We start from the raw sequence: 23866 nt of genomic DNA, 5'->3' as shown, positions 1-23866 counted from the left end.
TTAAAATATGTGTTAAAAGCGTAATAAACAACAAAAAATATTATGAAATTACTATGCATTTGAACATGTCGAAGTATAAAAACATGTTATTGTATTACATTGACTAGAGCAGCAAGTGAAATACAGAAGGCAGTGTTGCCAAATCTCTACATGTTCATAATTCAACGGTCATTTTTATAAGAAAAATGCCTAAAATAAACAAATGTAAATCCACCCCCTATTGGCAATGAAAAATCTATATATCTTGACCTGGCGCGTGAGATAAGGAACGCCCTTATCTCACACTCACTCTCGCCACTTAACACGTGAGCGAGCGAAAGGAAAAGTATTTCACCGTACGCGCCTGATCGCCTGTTGAAACCCCGTTATAATGCATAAGGCTAACGCCAGTTAAATTAATCATAAATAAATATGTATCAGATTATTATTCTCTTTATTAAATAAATACTAATCAAAGATAAATACTATTATAAATAAGTAATAATCATTATACGTACCCTTATTTCAAACGAAGACAGCATTTTTTATATAATTCACTATATATTTTATATACTCGTGTGTATAAAATGTAAAATTTGATAATATAAATATTTTTAAAATTTGATTTTATTTTTACATAATATTAAATTAGCCTTGTTTATTATTGGTGTTTTTTTATAATATGTATTTTTGCAATAATTATGAACACATTTTATTGTAGCCTTTGCTTTGTATAAATATAAAAATTAAAAAAGATCCAATATAAAAAGTTCGTTGCACTGAAAGCGTTCGTTATACGTCGATGGCTTCAGAGTCGTTTCGGTCTAAGAGAGCGATTTCAATTTTCACTAATTTTATGCATAATAACAGTTTCTGTAAATGATGAAATAAAGAAAACGATTAATTAGTTAAAATTCGATTAATTATAAAATAGAAAGCGAAATATTTGAAATTAATAAGTAATAACTATTGATTTCATTACAGATAAAACACGTATGTAATTCAAGAAATAATTTACATGAAATATCGTATAGATATTTCGAAAGTTTTTCACTCTCTTTTGCGGTACGCCCCAACGATATGTTCGCACGCAATACTCAATATTTTACTGCAGTTAATGGCCACTTTAATGTGTTTTATGACCATCGTTGAGTATAAAATGCTCGTTGTCTATGATTGGAACTGATTCGAGATCTAGTTACTAAAATAAAATTGTATTAATTAATACAGAAAGAAAATATTTAATACTTTTTTCTGTAATATTTACAAGCTTCAGATTTATGAATAAACCTTTTTCAACGTTAATCGTAGCTTTGGGATAATAATGGGTGCTTGGGCCATTATTTTCTGAGCCTTAAATTATCATAAACGTTCCATTTCTCGTCCCTTGTAACAAAGTACCATAAAAATAATAATTTTCATGTAACTTTTAAGTATAAGTAAATAATGTAACTAAACCCTATTTATGTTCTTATAATATTATATTTATATATATTATATATATTAATTAAATAATTTATTTTTTGGTAAAACAGATAAATTTACTTATATTGCAATTAAAGCACATTTAATATCTGAATTTGATTTAATATTTAAACAATTAAATAACATCTAAGTCATAATTTAATATTCAGGAAAACAGCAGATATTTTGCTTATTTAGATACATCAATATATGATACAAAAAAATAATATATACAAAAAGTCGATTTATATGAATAAATAAATTTTAAGATATTCCCTATTTATTATAAAATATTAATTAAATAATGCGAAATGCATTTCGGCTTATCATTTTTTTAAATAAAAAAGTGGGTATTTTACTATTAAAATCGCTACAAAAAGGACTTTTTTCTAGAATATGCAACATTTTTGTTATAGTCATTTTTATGATTATAATGGATGTAACATATTTTTTGGCACAAATTTTTAATACCCAGATTTATATGTAAAATTTTGTGGTGATTTAAAAACTGTCATGTCATATTTTTGTTATATAAAGTGTAGTTTAAAAAAAATCGTTAGGAAAAAAAACATTCAGCGCATTACTCTACATATAAATAAGATGTTTTCATCTCTGCGTTAAAAATATATTAAGAAAATCAAAACGAAAAAATAAAATAGCCACGTGTCACAATGATTTTTAAACTGAGGGAAAATATATTTTAAAAGAGTTTTTCTTAAAAATTTATCAAAATAAATTGGCTATATGTAAAAAAATCAGTCTGTTATTTTACATACAAATATTTATGGTAGAATTAGTGTCATATATTAGTGTGAGTTACATATAAAAAATATTTTAACACGTCATAGTTAGTAACATTAAAATATTATACTATTTTTTCTAAAAGTCGTACTTCGGCTGGAAAAGTGTATTTCTTTCCAGTACCCTAATTTTTAATTTACTATATCCCCTTCGTGCGTAATGCATTTTTAATCGGACATGGCCGCAACTTCGTCACATTAGGACCTTTTAGAAGGATTACGTGACGGCTAAAAAACGTTTGAGGTTATGTGCGTCGACACGTACGCGATTAAATATTGATCAACGCTACGTCTAGACGCACATCTTTGTTCATCTCCAAAAATGCAGCTTTGTATGAAAATATCGCACAAGTTCATCTGACATTTAACTGAAAATTTACAGCTGAATTATCGAATACCTTAGACACACCCTGAAACTATTTTTAAACACATATCAACGTGAATCACAGTTTATATATTTATTTTAAAGTGAAACATATTGACATTATGACCAAACGTCGGCCAATGCTCACACGCGTGTATTAAAGATGAAGAAAACAAAATGGCGGCCTTTGTTGTTGTTTTTAGATTACATAAGAACGGATGACATTGCACTGAAAATTTTCAGCTACACTATCGACGAAGACACACCCATTTTAAAACACGTACATTTAAATCACACAATAATATTATTATGATTTCGCGGTACGAAATGAGCAATCGTCCACCATCGCTCGCACGCACATATCGAAGATGGGAAAACAAAATGGCGGGTTTTGTTGTGCTGCGTCTTAATGGCGTTATAAACGAATAAAGACGAATTGTTTTCGACGCGTTTAACCTATGTGGCGTCGCGGTGGCCGAACGTGCGTCACTTGTTTTATGGTAAGGTTAAAGGGGGAGTGTGCGCAAGCGGGGTTGCTGGCCGAAAAGGAAAGCGCTCGGACTGCACCCGTCTCGCTCTGGCGCATGCGCCCGAAAGAGACGGGCGTGAGCTTGTGTGTGTATGCGTGACAAAGTCTAGGCGCGGTTGAACGTTGATAAAAAAATGTAAGGAGGTTTTCCTCAGCTGTAATTGTGTCGGGTCATGGTGGGGGTCGCGGGGAAATGTATGCGCGGAAAACGCGACATTTCCACGGCTAAATATTTCTGATGCGATATATTGCGTTATGTATAATATAAAACAGGTTGCCGTTCAACACACGTGCGACCATTTTTGGTTTACCTACTTCTTTTATTATAAAAATAATGGTAATTGTAAATCTATCGCAGTAATCATATTGCCTGTTTATACTTTCGAATCTGACGTAATAGGTATTGACCATACGCTTCCTTCTAGATATCAGCCCATATAAATTTACTGTCCTTCGCAAATAAAATTAATAATAAAAAAATACGTTATTAAATTTTAGTGAAATTAATGTAAAAATAAATCTAAAAGCATTAAAAAGTAGCGTCGTATTTGCAGATATTTTAATTATCTAAGTCAGAAAGATAATACATCACAACACATATAAAGATATAGCGGAACTATGCATTTAAAATTTCACTAATAAAATAAAATGAAAATGTTTTTTGACTTTTTACGTTACTCGTTCATTACACAATAAACATTAAATAACGTAAATCGAAACGTAGCTTGTCAAAAATCATCATAAAGCTATTTTTATCAAATGCATTCGCCACTCAACGTAATGCAATTTAAACAACACATTTCGAGGCGCAGCTGCAGCACAGAAAAAAAGAAAGTTAGGACAAACTAAAAAAAGTTTTTAAAATATTTATGAGTAGTTGCAATATAAGGTAGAAACGTGAGCCATAATCCTGTTTTACGCAATCTATTTACATTAGAAAATAAGTTTTTATAGACAAAATATTGTATATAATTCATCCACCTCCATTAGACCTACGATTAGCTAAAATCAGTCTGGATAATAAAATAATATTAGTATGTAATCAATACATAATGAAATCTGATCATTAAAAAAATCCAGGCAGTGGGGGGGGGACAGAAGTTTTCTAGTCAGTGGTCGATTTTTTAATATTTCCATTTCATTACGATTCATTGTATGTCATTAAATGACATGCATTTTTCTAGCCAAATTCAAGAGGTTTATTGTTTAGAATTCACATAAAATGCAATAGAATCGTTCCGTTACCGTCGCAGTGAAATTGCTCGGTTATTTAGCGTTCATCTGCTGCGTGCTTCGGTACAGAGCGGACGTACGCTCCGCGCGCCTCTCGCTCTTCACACAGTAAAGCCAAATCACAAAATACAGAAGAGGGAGCTACTCATTAGCACCATAAAGAAGGCACAAACGCGCTTTTTTTGCATAAATTGTAAAAGATTTTTTCATTTTTTTCTCCTTAAATTATAACCATAAACGTTTTGTTTTGTATTATTTTTTTTTATATTAAATATAGCTAAGAACTAATTATAAATATGAAAATGGTTATAAACCAGTAACATGTTTAAAATATATAATTAGTAGCTCTGTAAATTATATTTTTATTTTTTTAATTTTATTTTATTTAATCTTCCGTTGTAACCTGACAAGTGTAAGCCCAATGCATTACCTAAAAATGTATTAGGATATAATTTCACTAAAGTGACATATTTTAATAAACATGCTAAAAAACCGTAAAAAAAAGTTTTTTTAGATTTTCTTAAGGGATAACCCGAGAATTTCTGGTTTAGAATCAAGAACGTCAATTCAAATTTTTTAATATTTTTATTTCATAGTATTTAATTCAAATACATTTTTTTTCTGGCCATATTTAATGGTGGAAAAATGCCCTTCCCCCAATGAGTGATAACTTTTCGAAACAGAGCAGTCACTGTTTTGCTCTTTCGTTCCCTAAAATTGAGTCAGGGAACAAAAATGCCATAAAAAACGATCACGAAACAAACGGTTCTATTGCCTCAATTAAAATGTAGCGTAAGTCCCAATTTGCATAACGTAGATTACACATTTATTTTATTAAATTTTAAGGAGAGGAAAAAATCCCTCCGGTAATAATCTTAACAATGCAAAAATAAATCATGGCCTAGCCAATAAACATATAAAATCTCAATACAAGAACCTAACGATTCATTTCAAAAGCTGCACCGACAATACACAAATTATACCAAAAGGTCACCGCTAAAAGATAACACAATATTCGCTACGTCAAAAGATATATAAATGATAAAGATGTTGTATTTTAAATATATGTATGCATGTATATATTCAATAATGATAAGCCTAAGTGGTATAATATATAAAAAAATAAAATTTTATCTGAAAAACAGCCAATGCAAAAAAAGTTAAATCACTAAGAATCAATGTGATTATGTCAATAGAAGATTGAGTTATTTATGCCGTTAGGTGGAAGACCATTATTGGAAAAATAAATAGTTATTGCTAGTTTTAGTCAGATAATAATATCCTCTTTTTATATTTATAATTACATAATATCATCATAAATTAATACAAAAAAATTTAACTGTAAAATGTTACCGGAGGAATATTTTTGTTGAAAGTGAAATAAGTACATTTGTAATAATCATAATTGGTAAGTTTATTGGCGTATATAACTCATATTCACTAAAATTACTTTACTATGCTAAGTGTAAAGGGAATATAAGTTAAACATATTAATAAGTTTCAATTAAAATATAAATTTAAAATTGCTAATATTTCAATTTTTAATATTTTTTTAATATTGATAGTGGTATAAGTCCATTTGAAGCTTAAAAAATCATTTTCTTTTTTCAACATTTTTATTAATTATTATTGAATATTTGGCAAGATTATATATTTAAAACATTACCCGAATTAATTAAGGTTTTCTTATATTTTTAGGTTGATTCAAATGCAAATGTATGAATAAAAGTGAAGTTAATAAATTTGCACCATAGGATAGCGATTTATGTGTTCAATTCCAATGCGCTACTAAGAATATTTTTTCTATTGCTCATATCTAATTAATGTATAAAGGAATTGGTAACCTTTTCAAGCTCAATAAATAATAATGTACGTAATAAAGGTCAAAGATTATGAAAAATAGATACTTTATTCCAATACTGTATTTTTTTAAGAAAAAGTAGAATCGTATTTAGCATTTATTTTTTGATAACAATATTTTAATAAAAATTACTAATTCATGTGAGATTAAAACTCATTAATATTTTATCAACAAACAGGAAATTGTATCATGTGATTATAAATGACATTTCACAGAATTACTCAAAAAGAGATAAGATGTGATGAGTGATTATTTATTTAAGAACTAAATATTATATTAATTCATAAAAATGTGTTATGAAATATATTAGGATATTCTTATAGTACATATTTTATAAAGGTTGAATAGAAAATGTGCCATGGCTTTCGTCTAGTATTACATATATCTATCATTTAAACACAAATAGCCAAGTTTCACATGAAAGGGCATTGTTAAGAACCCGATGGAATCTTAATGGAGTCGTTCCATAAAAATCAATACGCTACTTTGTATAAAATTAAACTATTTTAATATATAGTACTTAAAAATAGCAAGTACAAATAAAAATTAACATTTCAATCTATTTAGACATTAATTTCGCCGTCCATTATGGCAAAATGTCCGAGTATTGAATGTCTCGTTAAAAGGTTAAATATGGTGAAAATGGGTCACTACGTCAGAAGCTAATTCGACGGTTAGTATCGTTATTAGCAGTTAGTAGTATATGTGACATAGTAAGCTTGCTAATTAATTACTATAAAAAGACAATATTTTTTTTAAATATAAACAAAGATTAACGTAATAAGTTTAATCCAAAGAGTTTATATTATAGTTTAGAGAAATATTAAAATATGTAACAATACTGAGTTTCAATCGTTTAGCTATCAAAAAAGTAATATAAATTGGTAGGTTGATCATGAATGTATTAAAAACATGTTTTTATGATCAACCTTGAGCGCTATTAAAAAAATATATAAAAAAATCAATAGGCAATAAACATGTTAATATAATAACCTAATATATGCCAGCTCTACAACACTTCTTCTATGACAGGTCTTCGAACAACCCAGTGAAGTTATTTTATACGATACGACATTTTAGTAAGAGTAGATTCGACATATAATCTTGAGATTACATACTTGATATTTTGATATTATTAGATATGATAACGATAGAAACAAAAAGTCACTGTGAAGAGAGATACTTTCGCGATAGTATCACATACAAAAAAAGTTTCAATGAATGTAACTTTGAACAGGGACACTCCTATACAAAATTTAATGCCTTAGAAACTCATCACAAACTCAAGCAATTATAAGAAGTTCACGCTTTCGAAATCCAATCCTGTTCCTGCACATTCACAAGTACTTTTATATAAAATATTTTCACTATTAGACACTCTTCAATTTGCACAACTTTCTGAGATCAGCTTCACCCCCCAAAAATTTTACAAACTCCACTGAATAATTAATATCCCCTCCACCAGTTTCCGAGACGCGTTACATCCGCGGCGGACGTCATTAAATATTAAGTGGTCATCATCGCACCGGAATCATTTAACGCAGGCGGTTTTATTTCGTTCGAGAGAACAGCATTCAACGGCTGCAGAACTTTGACTACGTGTATGGGCCGCGCTATCAATGCTCGATTGCAATCGCTGGATCTCAAAGTGTGGGTAATGATTGATCAACCATCATTGCACAATAACATCTAGATGAATATTAGATAATGGAAATAGTTGAGCTGATCTAGAAATTCTAGACATATTAAGCTGTACAAATTTCATGACGTCAGAGCTCACCGCATGAGAGTTTTTTCTGATTCATCATACATACTATCCGATTTATAGTAAAGACTTATAGGTAATCATGCATAATTAACCAGTATAAGACAATCGAACTAAGGTGCTTTACTAAGCACGAGAGAAATCGTTCTATTTAGAACATACAAGAAACAATAAAAAAATAGAATAGCAAATGCATGTTTTCAAAAGTGAAAATAATAGTATCGCTACTCGTATTTTTTGTTGACATTCGACAAGCGACCCTAAAGGTTGCGCATATAAAGGGCCACCCGAAAGAAAAAAAAATGTTGCCTTATTAAAAGTGTTGAACATTTAAACTTCAGATGACGGCAACTAGTTTTAAGAATTTATAAAATAAAATATTTAAATTTTTTAAGACAAGACCGCATAAAAAAATAATAAACGGGTTGTGATATATGCTGATAATTCTTTTTAAAACATGGCTAGGTTGTGTCACGAGACTGGCGAAACATGACACACATGCTGTGCCATCGGCATGTAAAGGGCTAATTATCAGAGTTTAATAATACGTCAAATAATCTAAATAAGCATTTTATTGCAATAGTCAAAATCATATAAAATACTATTTTATTTGACATTCGATTGATAATGACACCTGCATTTTATCTATATTTTGGCGAAATTTATATTTGTGCAATTAATCTATTTATCAACTGCTATCTAAATGACTGAATAAGTCACACTACATGGTATCAAAACTATAAAAATAAATGATTATAATCCATTCCATAAAAAATAAACACATTTATTTAATTTCTTTTGTAAATTCTAAACTTGAGAAAATCGTTAGTTAATATAATATAATTATTATTTGATTAAATTTTGACTTATTGGAAAACGGAATACAATTTATCACTACTATTATATTGTAATTTTATTTAAAATAGATTTTTTAAGATATTTATTAAGACATCTATAAAAGATAAGCAAATAATATAAAAAAAATGTATATAATAATAATATTTTAAACGCGGCTAACTTCATGCGGTATAGGCAAATTAGAATGATTCAACAAACAGATTATATTTTAAATATTTTAGAACCTTTGGAATCAACTACCATGTGTTGGTTCAAATTTATGCATCGTAATGAACATCCGCAATATCGTACGTGCAGGGAAGCAAAACGAAATATGCTATCGTTTTTTTAACGCCAAAATAATTAATGTGCATTAATAGAACTTTCTTAGAAGTATGTACCTAGGAACGATTAGACGTGTGCGTTGAATCATTAATATAATAACTAAATAACCAAGATTTAAAAAAAACCTTTATTATGCATAATACTGTGAAATCGCTCAATCATTAGCATATTAATGTAATTATAATCTTATCTTGATTATAATTTTTATTTTGCATAGTATTCGTGATTCAAATAATAGCATGACGATTTAAATTAATTATATTTATCTAATATTAATTAGGTTGATTAGAAACTTATTTAAAATAATAGATATTCCATATTATCAAACAGCGTTTAAGCTTAGGTAACTTCCGCATTGCTTTATTTATGAAAGCATCCGGTTTAACACTATGAGTGTGAGTATGAACAAAAGGTATGAAGTTAATCCATGAAGATTACATACCACGTAGTCTATTTTAAATTTATTTTATCCCACACACTTAATAGCAAAATATATCTAATTTAAAACAATACCATTTCTTAATGATTATTATAAAAATAAATAAATAAAAAACACTATTTTTGTAAATGATTTAAATCTGATAAGAATCTGACGATAAAGGAATCTTTTGTCAATATTATATATTTCTAGTTGAAAGAAAAATACAATAATTGTCTGATACTGTCCATCACTTTGTGTGCCATTATAGGTCTGACATAACACTAGCGAATCCATAAAAAGATATTGCGATTGACATGAAAATAGAAAATACCCGACCGGAATATTTAATATCTCTTTCTCTTCTTTGAAAAGCAAACATAATGTATTTTGATACAAAAAAAATACGTTTTTTTCCATCGCGTGCGGTATGATTTGATAAATTAGGTCAGATTATGATATGAATAAAAAATCTTACGAGTGTAGCCAAATAATTTTAAGCGCATTAACGAAGGTCAATATTTAATTTAGGTTAAAAATATTTTTATTTGATATGACTTTTTTCACATTTTACAAAACGATTATAAAACTTGTCGATCAGACCAGTTTTTATTTAATTTAATTGCTACTTGACCTGAGAATGATTTGTTTTAAGTATTAATTTATATATAGAAATGAATACGTTGCACGAACGATAACTGGCACATTTTGTAAAAGAAAAAATTTGAATTTTACTCTTTTTTGTTTTTTGAATGCAATATAATGCTAATTACTTCAATAGTTTATTACATTATAAGCTAACTATAGTTATATCTTGAGAAACTTGATAAACCTCTTGAAACCAAATTAATAAATATGTGCCGTTTACAACGATTTCGATTATAATTAGCGGCGCATCAATTTTTTTTTATTTTTCTCATTTTCATTTAGATTTTTTTATGTTTTAATATAAAAAGTATCTAATGCATAATATTGTATATACAAAAATAAAATAAATATTTATTTTGTGCTGCATTACAAATTAAAAATACACCACATTAGATTATAACTATGACTATAGCTTAAAAAAATATATTTTATTTATTTATACGTGTCGTTTGTCGTTGTTTGTGCTACGAATCCATTTATATAATATATAGCAACACAGCGAAAACTATATATTTACACAACTTACTTAGAATTTTTATGTACATATGTACATAAAATTGAATTATTTGCATTAAAGAAGATAAATAGAATATTTTATATAAACAGCATATTTAAAGTTTCGGATATAATATCCATATATGTATATATGAATCAATAATACTTCATTTAAGTCAATAACAATAGATGTTAAGTATAGTTATAACTACAAGAAGTATTTAAATATCCTTTAAAATCAGTTAAATAAAAAAATCTGCTGTGTTTTTAGTGTTTTTAATTCAGCTGCGCAGCGAAAAATTTATGCTCTACTCAAAATTATTTAAGTTTTTGTAAAAAATTAAACGATGCTAATTTAATTATATTATATAAAATTAAAAACAATGCAAAATCAATAATGGATTTAATGTTTTTTTTTTTAATATAGTTTTAGATTGAAGATATATGAACACATATGTACAAATCAAAAGCAATATTATAAAAAATAGCCGTTTATTGTCGTTTCTGCAGCGCATACAAATGTATCAAGCTGCGCAGTGAAAATATTGCAATTTTTTTATTTATTTAGACTTTTAATTTGTGGTGTTTTACTCATTAAGTGCTAATTTCTATACATCACATTTTGATAAAATAAAGTTTACAATTTAATGGTGATGTATGTATTAAACGTATGGATCATAACAACGTTTATGGTTTTTGTTATAAATAATTCTAATTAGTATAAAAAGAATAACTATAAAATATACTAAAAAATATTTTTTTAAATATATAAATTTTATTCAAATATATCAAGCTGCGCAGCGAAATATTTTTTTATATATTTTTTGCCTGTTTTAATAAACAATGTATTTTATTTAAAATTCGATACGTTGCACGAATAATTAAAAATGTGACATTTTTGGAAGGTGCAGTATTTTATTTCATTGCGATATACTAATGGTTTATAAAGAAGGTTGCTATTAATTAACCATATAAATAACTAATTTGTTATACAATATTTGTTAATTATCATAAGATGAGATATTTAAAGCCATAAACGGAAATATATAAAAATATGTTAATCATCGTCTTTGTGCAACGAATTCAATTTCGCTACGCAGCGAAGATTTAATGTTTATCTCAAACTTAATCAGACTATTTGTAAGAAATTAAGCGATTATTTTTATGAATCATTTTTTTGTGTTACGTTTTCAACAAGCCGCGCAGTGAAAAATTTATTTTTCCTGTACTTATTCCATATAAAAATATGTTAAATTTTAGCATTACATTTCATTTTTTTTGTATTTATATTCAAATACCTCCTTAATTACGATTTTTATATAAAAAAATATTTTTTTCTTAAATAATTATTAAATATAATAATTATTAACGGCACCTATTAGTTATTGTCAAGAGTGTTTAAATATTAGGAGTAATATTTTGCTACTTAAAAATATATGTATGTATTAGTGTAAAAAACATGCAAAATATTTACATTTTTAAGCAATATATATTTTTGGAGAAAATCACATTTAACGTTTAATTTAATACTTAAAAAGAGTAGCATATACAATAATTTGTTTTATAAGTAAACTTTCGTATTATAGTATGACTAAAATGTGAAGCATTTTCTTAAAACCTTATAAAAAAGATGAAATTAAATCTAAACAATTTGAAATAAATTTCAACCATTAACTAAAATAAACAATAATCAAAGATAAAAAAAATATAAAAAAGTACATACCTTGTCTACTGGCATTGAAGGGCATGCCCTGCACAGGTTCCAAAAGGATCCGATCATCTCGTCTGATTTTCTTGCACTTTTGATTTAATTTAATTTAATTAAAACGGATAATGATTTTAAATTTGATCTAACGCTTTAAATCATTTTTTATATTGTCTTTAATTAATAAATGTTCCCAAGTGGATTTTTAAAAATATAAATCCACTTTTAGTTCGACAACCGAAAGCTGCGAATCTATAAAAAATAAAACAAAATCACCAATAAATAAAAGCGTCCTTGAAACGTACGAATCAATAGCCAGCGTTGTACATTTATTATTATTAAAAATCAATGGCCGCAAAATGTAGCGTTTAAACCATACGACGTGCGAAAAACTATCGATTATAAATGTCAAAGTGGATTTAATCTCAAATGTTTACAATACTAGATGATAAAATGATAGAAGGTCTTTGCAGTGTAAAATGCTGCATTTTGACGTTATATTATATTTTTAGACAATCGATCGACATCCGGTACGCGGCGGCCTCAACTCATTTTTGACAGATTGGCCATTAACCGCATTGTCACAATGATTCGAATCGATATTTAATATTGGAGAAAAAAGATTTTTTATTGATTTTGAATCGGCAAATTTTTGTTGCTGATCTCTATGAATTAATGTCACTGCTGATTTTGGGCAACTGTTGAATTTGGATTTATTGTGTAACGCGATGCGGCATATTTGACGTTTGACGTTTCGGCAAAATGATTTCCGGTATATTCACGATCGAACCCGGCACCCAGCGCGGCGCGGCGAACCGAACGAATGTTACGAAATTTGCGAACCGAACAGCAGCCACTTCCTGGTCGAGGGCAGGTTGCCGACTTGTGCGGGCGCGATGTTACATACTGCGTATGTTCGCCTCTGCTGTACTTCTGTACCCGGAATGGTAGGAGGAAAATCAATACAACCCCGGCCAGGGGTTGCGAAAGTCGCGCCGGCGGACTGTGGCGGCGCACTGTATCATAACGCTGGTCGCGTACTTCGCCAAAAAGTTTACACATTATTTTGTGCTTAAAATCTACTTGTGAAACTTGTATATTAGAACGAGTATAAATTATTTATATATTTTCTCACATATTTTTTGTTTTGTATTGCTATGGTAATATATAATATTTATATTTATTTATTTTACATCTTATGTTGCAACATCAATTTAAAATTAACATGTGGAGAATAATTGTAGAAAAAGATTAGGAAATATATACCGTTAATAAAATGTGTAAATTTTATGACACCAGTGCTCACCATATGAGAGTTTTTGTTGCTTCAGAAAACACTTTTTTAAATTCATAGTTAAGATACAGGTGTTATGCGGTATTATAATTTTTAATATTTGCCAATATATTGGTTAGTAGAAAAACACAAGCAGAGAACTTTTATTATACTTTAATGTTTTGGTAAAAACACTAAATTCATATGAAAAAGTATGCGCCAATTAGTTAGTTTTCTTGTCAGAGTAAATTTTACTATTTATAGCCCCTTACTACCTTTGGGATTTAAAGCATACGCCTAATAGGGTAAACCTTGTAGTTAGGTATTTAATTACATGATTAATGTAGTTCATCATACAGCGTTTTAGTTTGATTAATTATTTTATGTTTATGTATACCATTTTAATTACTTTCAGCAATACAATGTATATAAAAAAGGTGTTTCTTGTCATAATCCACTTCAAAGCCTCATACACCATCGATTAAGACACTAGTTTAGTAATATATACGTCTAGCTAACGGTGTACAAATTTACTCAGCGTTGCTATTTATATGTTTACTCAAGTAGGGGTGGAAAATAGGGGAGGTTCGCGAGCCCTGACGGGCAATAGCCGCGCCGGTCCCCTAACCTCTATAGCACGAAACTGTAACGATATTAGGGGGCACGCGCCGCCTTGGGCCGATCGTCCTGGCCCCGGCGTCCTTGCAATCTGAACGTCATGAATTTTAAACCAAACCGAGAAATACAACATGAACGGCGCTACATAAAACGCCAGCGCCGGCCCCGTCAATTATTAAGAGGCCAAGAGAGAAAGAGAGAGCCACTCGACTCGTATGAGAGAGCTCTTCGTTAAATTAATATGGAAACTAAAGTGTAGTTAGCTCTTTTTTTATGTATGACTGCAGTAGATACGGAAAAGGTTAGAGTATGAAAAAATGGCGGAAATGTATGAAATGAAAATTTAATATCAATTAAAATAATATTTATTTTATAATAATAAATAGTGATGTGATAATATTGTATATGAGGCGTTGAGAATATGAACGACGAACTCAGCAAAAGCTTGTTTCGAAATAATTTAATTCATAGATATTTATGGGCTTAAGAATATTAAGGCGAATTATTAATTGTAATATTTAGATATTTTTATTTGTTTATTTGTATGTGTTATGGGTAAGACAATAAGCGCTAAAATTAGGGTTTTCAAGTTTAGTAGTTTCAATAGTAAACATTACAAACTTTAAACATTACAATTTCGCTTCCTTGGAATAAGCACACTCTCATATTTTTACATTCGGCCAGATAAGCAGACACCAGAATTCGCATAATACATATTTTGATTCCTCTAAAAGAAATTGCATTATTTTTATTCGCGCACTATCTTGATTTTTGCAAGAAAGTCGTTTTACCGAAGCTTCGAAGGACCAGCGAAACACATAAAATATTGTTTAAATACCTTATTTTTATAAGCTATTACTGCATTTGAATTGCACAGACACCAACGGTATAAGAAAAGACATCTGTATGCGCTCGGCTTAGTTCAAGCATCTTAGCCACAACAATAGATTTACTACACATTTCCAAATAAATCTAATTTGTGATGATTAATTGGAAGTCTTTAATTAAAACAATCACAAAATTTAATCTCCCAGACATGATAGAAATATAATAAAACATTTAGGTTCATGTGAATCTGAGTGTACCGAAACAAATTTCACTACACAAAGTGTTTTGCTGGTCCAAGTGTTTTGCTGGTCCTTCGAAGCCATAGTAAGTCTTTCCGCGAATGTCAAGGTAATAAGATCGCAACTTTTCTCCAGAGAGAAGTCAAAATAGGTATTGTGCGGATTTGAGTGACTACTTAGCTGGATCTATAATATTTTAATTTAAAGTGAGATTTATTTTTTTAAGTGATTAAGCAGTGTTCTGAGAAAATAAATAAATATCAAAGTTCCTTCCAGTATAATACAAATCTTATCACTCTTTAGAGTAAATATGGGATAAATTTGGTACGTGTGATTGTGTTTAGTACTTGTTTAGTGTGACCTTTAGTCTTTGGAGCGTAGAGTTTTTGATATTCACATTTAAAAATGATGTAAGCTTAGTTAAGCAATACACATTAAGAATCGGCAGAATATCCAGAATTTCACAATAGTCACTCAAAGTTTTAACAACTATCAATAAGCAATCATCACCTAAAAAACAATACTTTTACATCGAATAATATCATGTGATCAGACCCTAATTTGATGTCTCCTATTTATTTAAGCTCTAATATGTGATACTCGACCACATTACCAATCACTTGGAAATACTCACCAAGCACATGACCAACGGAAGTCATTCGAAGAATTACTAGCAACCATCGATGATTACGGTACATACTCTCACATCATATAAAATCATATATCAGCAATCGACGATCATCGACGACTACAGAGAAGACTCTCAAACCGGCCATCACTCGTCAGACTTGCTTCTCCTGCGCCGCCCGATATTTTCACTGGATTATAATGTTAGAACAGTAGATCTACTATATTGATCTTCTATGGATATTTGAAATAAAAGTCATTATTAATAATACCTTTTTAATTATTATTGTAATAAAATGGTACTTTCACAGATATACATTTATATATATATTTATATATAAATTCAGAGCTACCATATGTTTATGGTGCAAGACAGACACGCAAATACTGTATACAGTATTATTTTTTATTTAAATACAAAATATCATTTTAATATCAAGTTTTTTATTTATAAAATTAAATCGACAAAATTTTAGCGTATGGTAGCTCTGTATAAATACATCATGGATTTTTTAGTTCAATACGAGAGAAAATTGTGTGAGAATTTTGGCATTTTTGGAGATACAATACAAATATAAGAAAAGTGACAAATACAATATGTAAACGACGGTATTAGACAGTATTCATTGGTCATTTTTTATGTTCAATCTATAACGATATTTTCATCTGTAATTTTTTAAGGTATCAACAACAACAATTTACAAGTCTTTTTTATTTTTTGAATATTTCAATCGTAGAATTTTAAATTTCAACAAATACTTTAATTTGTGCTTGGACGAAATGCAATAAATCGTTTTTAATTAAAATAACGTTAACGAATATTTTTTTTCAATTTTATCAAATCAATAGGAAGACAAACCGACATAAAAATATAGAAATTATATTTAAAATGAGTGTGGGTATGTTTAATTAGGTATAATATAATAATACTTCACATATAAAAAAAATGTTATAAATACTAAAATTTACCCTGTATCTAAAAATAATATTCGATACATATTATTTTTTTTAGAATTCATTACATTTATATAAACGCGATCAACTTGCATAGTGTTGTTAATTGAGACATTTTAATATTTAGAATATATAGATTGGCACATAAATCATAATAGATTTTATAAATAAGAATTAAAAAATTAAAAAATGTTTTGTGCATTTATTTATAAAGCAGTACTTTTAATTTCAGTGAAATAGCAATAGTTTGCTAATTAAAAATTTGATCTCAAAATTACATTTTTATAAATTTAATTATGTAAACTACTAGTGAGAATTTAATATTTTTGGCAAAATTTTATAAAATTAGAAAAAAGTTTTTTTTATTTATGTTTTAAAATTACCCACACCCATTGAAACATTTTTTTGACAATTGAGATTGTGCGGAAATTATTTGTCAATACAAGTAAATTTTTTTAAGCCCCGAAAATTCGAGTTTTTTTTTAATATCCACGAGACTTTTTTAGTAGTGGGATATTTATACTAATTGTTCCACTAAGGGGTTATAAAATTTTAACATATATATGTTCGTATGCTTATACACACATGTAGGGATAAAGGCACCTAAATTTGACAATAAATTATTTATAATATTTAAAAATTCATTTGAAGGCTGAAATGTTAGGTGTAGTAATGTAAAATATTGTACTACATCTATTGTCATTTCTCAATACCATGACAATTATTTTAAATATATAAAATTTTACTAAAATCACACATCGTCAAACAAACTAGAAAAAAATATAAACGACAGGACACAGTGTAATTAAAATTCTCTCACAATTTGTTGAATAATTATAGAGACCAATAAAAACATTATTTTTTAGTAAACATATATGTCGATATATATATATTTAGGGTTTCATTCAACCGAACATATAATAAAAAAATATTCTTGACCATCTACAAACACACAAATATTGTGTCGAGTGGTAAATAAAGAATTTCAAAAAACCGACAATTACAAAAAAAACTCTAAAAAATAATACAGAATAAATAACAAAAAATATTGATTATACTAATTATCCATGTTTTTTATCAATTTATATGATACATAAAAATATACAATCGAGCAAATTTGTATTTGGTAAATTTGGGATAATCCATGGTTGTGTAATATTTTTTATGGTTATAAATTATTGTTAAAATTAAAATACAATATAATACACTCCATGGTATATAAAAGTCCAAATTTTGACTTACCCTGTTTCCCAAATCTTTTGAATTACATCAAGGATGCTCGAATGTATATTCATTGTCAACAATTTTAATTTAATTTTTCCAATAATGTATATATTTACATTTACTCGTATATAAAAAAATGAAAAGCTATACACATTGGAAATATTAAGTTAGGATAACATATATTTTTTAATATACATTTTTTAGGTATGCAAAAATAGAATATACTTAAAATGTATGCCATCCTAACATGTGATAGAATACATAAAAAACATGTTTTCTTTTTTAGCATAATATTAGTAAACAATATTTTCTGGAATGATATACATTGCCACAAATTTCAATACCAAACATTCCAAAAAATATCAAAAAATATATTATAATCAATAATAACATGGAATATTATTATTTAAGTTTGACTTTTTCAACAGAGATCTATTAAAATTATCCTAAAAAATTGCTTTTGTGTGTAACATTTTATTTATAACAGCGATATAACGAATAAGTTAGGCAGTTTTTTTTATTATGTAACGTACTTGTAGTTGGCAAGGTTTAAAGCAGTTGCATTCAAAATGTGATTAAAAAAATATGTACTTAAATTATAAATAAACCAATAGTAAAAAAGATTCAGAACAAACCCACTTTTGGCTACAATTTGGCTGAATTTTCCAAAACGATGAAATTACATTCACGAAATTTTTAGATAATTGGAAATATATATATAACGATATTTACATTAAAATTCTCAATATATCAAATATATCATTTTTCTATTATTTTTTAATATATATATATATAAATTATTATTTATACAAATACAATCGTCGCATAATAAATTATATAAATTTATACAAAAAAATTAATAACGTACAATAATCAATAAGGTGTTTATTATGTATGTATATAATATTTTATTTAATTAAAAATAGAAAATAATTAAACGACTGATAGTCTTTGATGTGAACGTCGTTCTTGCAAATACGTATATTAATAATGTTATTATATACGTCACTCGTTTTTCTATAAATGTCATTTAACGGGAAAAGACTATAAAATGTCATCATAGTCCGCTTGATTGTCTTAACGATGGTAACTAACAATTTTCGGGCCCGCTATAAACCTCCATCTCGACCTGAAGGTGGATGAGTCGGACTATTTCCGTATTGTTGAACACCATCCGGTTGAATATATCCCTGAAAAAATAATAATAAATTGTAATAATCTATATACACTTTTTTATATATATATCTTCTATTAAAAGTCCATAAAATACGTTATACTGTTTTTTTGTGGACATCATTCTCAAAAGCTATTCATTAGTCACGCTATTTAAAAAATGTTAGGCTCTGTCTTTAAGTACCTAAACTGGACTAGTATACATATGTTCTTTGTTGTTCAAGCGTATTATGATAACAACCGTTCTTTGATAGCGTTCTAAGCATTTTAAGATACTTTTTTATTTTTTTTTTGTAAATAGTATATATACTTTAATAAATAAAAAAAAAATATTTACCATATTTTGCTGGAACTGAGCCTGTTTTCGTTGTTTTTCTTGCAACAAAAGTACATGTGCAGCTCTGCAAAAATAATAATGATAGTTAAATTCATAAATATAATTCTTATGATAAGCGTAGATGTTTGTTTTTAATAATAAGAAAATCATGGGCATTGCTCTTCAAGATGAGATGAAAATTCATTGATTTTTCACATAATATTATTCATAATAATTGCATTATCATATAGGTTTCCGTACCATACTTTTATTCAAAACACTAATAATATCGATCTTCACCGTAACGATAACAATTATTTTATATCGTATCAATAAAACCTCCAATCCTACTCGAAACAATACGCAATAAAGTTGAAACTAGAAGTTAAGATGAGTCCCCAAGTTTTATTAAATACTTTTCTCACACAGCCACGTTAATAAATATGTAGAAATTAAAAATATGTTCTAAAAAGCTGTCTGTCACGATTAAAACTTCGAAGGATGCTTGGATCTGCTCAAATGCGTGGCCGCCCTATTAAATAAAACCGTAGTTGTGCCATTAACTTTGAGCATAAATCGCGTATATGCGTTAAAAGCGCAATAAATGAAAATGCTATTTGTCAACAACTGACCGACAAGTGTATTTGTAAGTGACAATCAAGGATTAGCATTCCCAAATGCAGCATCAACGGTCATTTGCTGTTTTTACAATATGGAATGTGCTACCTGGAATGAAAAGTGCACGGTTGCCAAATCTTACCCGCTCAAAATTCAACGGCTATACAAACGTTCCCAGAAGGGAAACAACAAATCGTTGTAATTAGGCACGCGTCGAGAGTAGGCTAAGCAAAAGAAACATACATGTTGCACATCATGCACTTCCAATCAGGATTCACTTCCGACATGAAAATCAGTTACTCTCGAATTGCAACACATGATCCGAACTTAAACAAAGCGGAGCGAAGAAATAAGAAAGTACATAGTAAAAAGCTGATAACTGAAGCAACCAGGATACGCCCCAAGATCACTCAGAAATGACTACGAATGTAATGCGGAAGAAAGGTTTTAAAAAGTACATTAAATTGTATTTTTTAAATTTTAAAATTCATTAAATCTATGCCAAACAATGATTGAATTAATATTTTCTAGGCAGCTAAATAGTGACAAATAATAAAATTTTAGTATGAAAAAACAAACAAATTAGCCATAGCCATGATTTAAATTTCTCTCCATAGTTATTCAACAATTTTAGTCTTATTTGCTTTAATTTGAAACAGATTTTATACATTTAAATTTGAAACAGATTTTATACATTTAAAAATACTTATAACTTAAAATTGAATACATTTTCTACTAGTGAAAATATATTTTAACTGAACAGCAAAAAAAAATTTGTGCGGACAGACACATCTATGTTTTTTCACACCACACACGATCGAATTTGTCCGCCAGACGTCCGTCACGGACAGATCCATGTGTGTATGGTCAGCTATATTTTGAAATAAAATTCCCTTGTGGCGTACAAGGTTCAACAAATGGCATTTACAATACCACCAATTACGTCGCTTCCTTTAGACGTTTCACGCCTGACTAATGAGAGTTTTTAGTGACTTATTCCTATAAGATTTCACTGAAATGGCAGTGAAAATATAATTTCACTGGTAAAGTACATTCACTGTAATAATTACACTTCTAAAGTAATTAAAACTTTTTTTCAATTAGTGAAACACTAATAATGATTATGTGTTTAAAAATGTTATATGAATATATGAATAAAATGAATACAAAACCTGTCCATTTCTTCTTGCGTCATATCCAAAGCCTCTTGCATCTCTCTAGATGTAGTTTTAATAAATTCTGTATCACAATACTTGCCAAGCCCTTGCTCGACCAAAACCTTTATTAATAATAATTTTATTTATTTTTAAGCAAAGAGAAGAAATATTTTAAATTGAAAAAATACAGACCCTTCCAACTAAGCTCTCAGCAGAACCTACGATTCCTAGCGAGTTGCCCCTCCTGTCCGCAGGACTGCCCGGCAAGGATTGGGCTAGCCTGTTCTGATTCATCCCAGCTAAATATCAAACAAAATTATTTAAAATAATCGATAAAATATTATATTATAATATGTTTTTGGATTAAATAATAAACTAATAACATTAATAAACACAAAATTAATTTCATATACAAACACACAAACAGGATAACACCAAAACTGTTTGTCAGCGCAAACACAAAATATTTAATAAAAAAATAAATAAAAATCTAACACTTCTATAACATAACAAAATAAAAATAATAAATAATAAAAAAAACACAAGTAGGCAGATACCATTATATCATTTACATTGAGAACTTATATTTTAGGTATTGTATTGTTATTTTACTCACCTCGTGTATTTGTGTGTAAACATTAAAATTAAAATATGTTAAAATAATTAAATTAATATTGAACTCATGCATTTCCAAAAGAACTAGAAAATATTGCTTTAAAATATTTATTTAATGTGAAAATATATTATAGAATTAAAAATTTAGAAAAAAATTATCTATCCTGAAAATAAGTCAATAATTAATCATTAATTAAATTTGAATTAATTATTTATTAAAAAAATATGTGTTTTTGATGTGTGATTTTAAGAGTGAAGGTGAGATTACCTTAAAATTATTTTAATCAACTTTTTATACTTTTGCAGAATTTATTTGAAACTAACTATTTTAATTAAATATTTTTAATAACAGTTGATTAACATAATTTTTAATTTTAATTAAAAAAAAAATTGTTGTATAGGGGAAAACTACAATGTGACCAAAAAAGATCGATTGTTTGTAGTGATAAATAATAACACAAAATAAATATTACTTTTATTATTTCAGTTTTAGTTTAATTCAAAGGTTCTCAATATTTTTATATTTGACAATTTATTCAACCTAAACTTGAAATAGAAATAAAATGCGAAAGCATCAAAAGCTCTCGTACGGTGAGCTCTGACGTCATGAAATTTACGCAATAAATCAAGTCATTTTCATCTACAACTTTGATATAGCAATATTGCATAACGCAAATTATGTATTAATCCGAATAGTAAAGTACTATAAATAAATATAATTATATATGTGTATATATATTTAATATTTTAACCCATCTAGAACGATAGATAGCTTTAAATCCTATGTGAACCATAGTATTTTTTTTAAATTTATATTATGTTATATATTATATAAATATAATTCCGATCACATATTAGGTTTTCCTAGACTTTCCTAAGCTAATGGATGAATATCATGATCTATTGATTGTAAGCTGTAATAATAGTGTCTCACTACTTACTTGTAAATGTTGATTATGTTTACTGTACCGTAATATTTATTACGTTTAAATAAAAAATATAAATAAATCAGAATTTAAGCATTTTCACTTTCACGTAAAAATATTCCGAATTACACTAAGTTGCACTTTAAGACCCTGAGAAAAATATTTTTAAAACATACTTGGGCATTCTTTTATTATTTAAGGATCGAGATTTTTTTCTTGCTGTCTCTATTTATTGCTCCAAAAAGTGCATTAAAACTGTCAGGTACACAAAAATGAACCACCTTTTATTTAACAACATCTGCAAGTCCAAAAACAGACAATTTTTTTAAGAAAAAAATACTTGTATGGGAGTCCAAATATTATGCTATTTAATTATTATTTTATTTTTGAAAAAGCCAGTTGGTATGTGATACACAAAAACTAGCTTTAAATGACTAAGACTCTTATAATTTATTTTGTAAAATGGAACACTTGCTGCATAAGTGAAAGTATTCACCATAAATCAAAAATATTAAAAGTATTTGTTGCAAACGGCATGAGAAAGGGTAACACGTGCATTCGGGATTGCCCCCAAAACATCCGTTTTTAATCTGCTTAAAAAACTACGCAACAGCTACCCTTTTGTAATTGGATATCCCACCAAAAAAGCTGAAATCAACGAGCATTTCTCCAGATATTTGACACTTTTGAAGTTTAAATCATTAGAACTTGATTAGAATCAATTGAATCCGTACAAACTTCGTACCATCGAAGATAGTACAAGCCGCCGCTTCTCTCTTCGCATCCCCTGATCTAGCTCGCCGTCCGGAATCCAGAGTTAAACCCGCTTCGGATACTATTGGAGCCTACAGGCGC

General features: G+C 28.2%; 2 protein-coding genes across 26 annotated transcripts in view; both read right to left on the bottom strand.

Annotated features, from left to right (window-relative positions):
• The window catches only part of LOC148232680 (uncharacterized), a 59484-nt gene extending 46082 nt beyond the window's left edge, over positions 1–13402 (bottom strand). For 11 of the 18 annotated variants that reach the window (XM_088190295.1, XM_088190304.1, XM_088190310.1 and 8 more), the window contains exons 1-2: positions 13287–13364; positions 12462–12695 (exon numbers count right to left, since the gene is read on the bottom strand). In XM_088190295.1, the coding sequence (XP_088046421.1) occupies positions 12462–12518 (57 nt within the window). In that variant the 5' untranslated portion in view covers positions 12519–12695; positions 13287–13364. Of the gene's footprint in view, positions 1–497; positions 853–3063; positions 3231–7756; positions 7816–12461; positions 12696–13286 lie in introns of those variants that run through there. The other 7 variants (XM_088190298.1, XM_088190299.1, XM_088190311.1 and 4 more) reach the window with 6 other exon arrangements.
• A 5780-nt stretch (positions 13403–19182) lies between these two features.
• The window catches only part of Ca-alpha1D (Ca[2+]-channel protein alpha[[1]] subunit D), an 84268-nt gene continuing 79584 nt past the window's right edge, over positions 19183–23866 (bottom strand). For 7 of the 8 annotated variants that reach the window (XM_088190790.1, XM_088190791.1, XM_088190794.1 and 4 more), the window contains 4 exons: positions 21663–21769; positions 21486–21592; positions 19717–19780; positions 19183–19396 (listed from right to left, as the gene is read on the bottom strand). In XM_088190790.1, coding sequence (XP_088046916.1) covers positions 19316–19396; positions 19717–19780; positions 21486–21592; positions 21663–21769 — 359 coding nt within the window. In that variant the 3' untranslated portion in view covers positions 19183–19315. Of the gene's footprint in view, positions 19397–19716; positions 19781–21485; positions 21593–21662; positions 21770–23866 lie in introns of those variants that run through there. The other variant, XR_015810526.1, reaches the window with a different exon arrangement.

Source organism: Plectrocnemia conspersa, unplaced genomic scaffold (genome assembly GCF_051122295.1).
Source record: "Plectrocnemia conspersa isolate PC_06_02 unplaced genomic scaffold, ASM5112229v1 ptg000008l, whole genome shotgun sequence".
Lineage (NCBI taxonomy): Eukaryota > Metazoa > Arthropoda > Insecta > Trichoptera > Polycentropodidae > Plectrocnemia > Plectrocnemia conspersa.
This window is presented reverse-complemented; position numbering and strand designations above follow the sequence as displayed.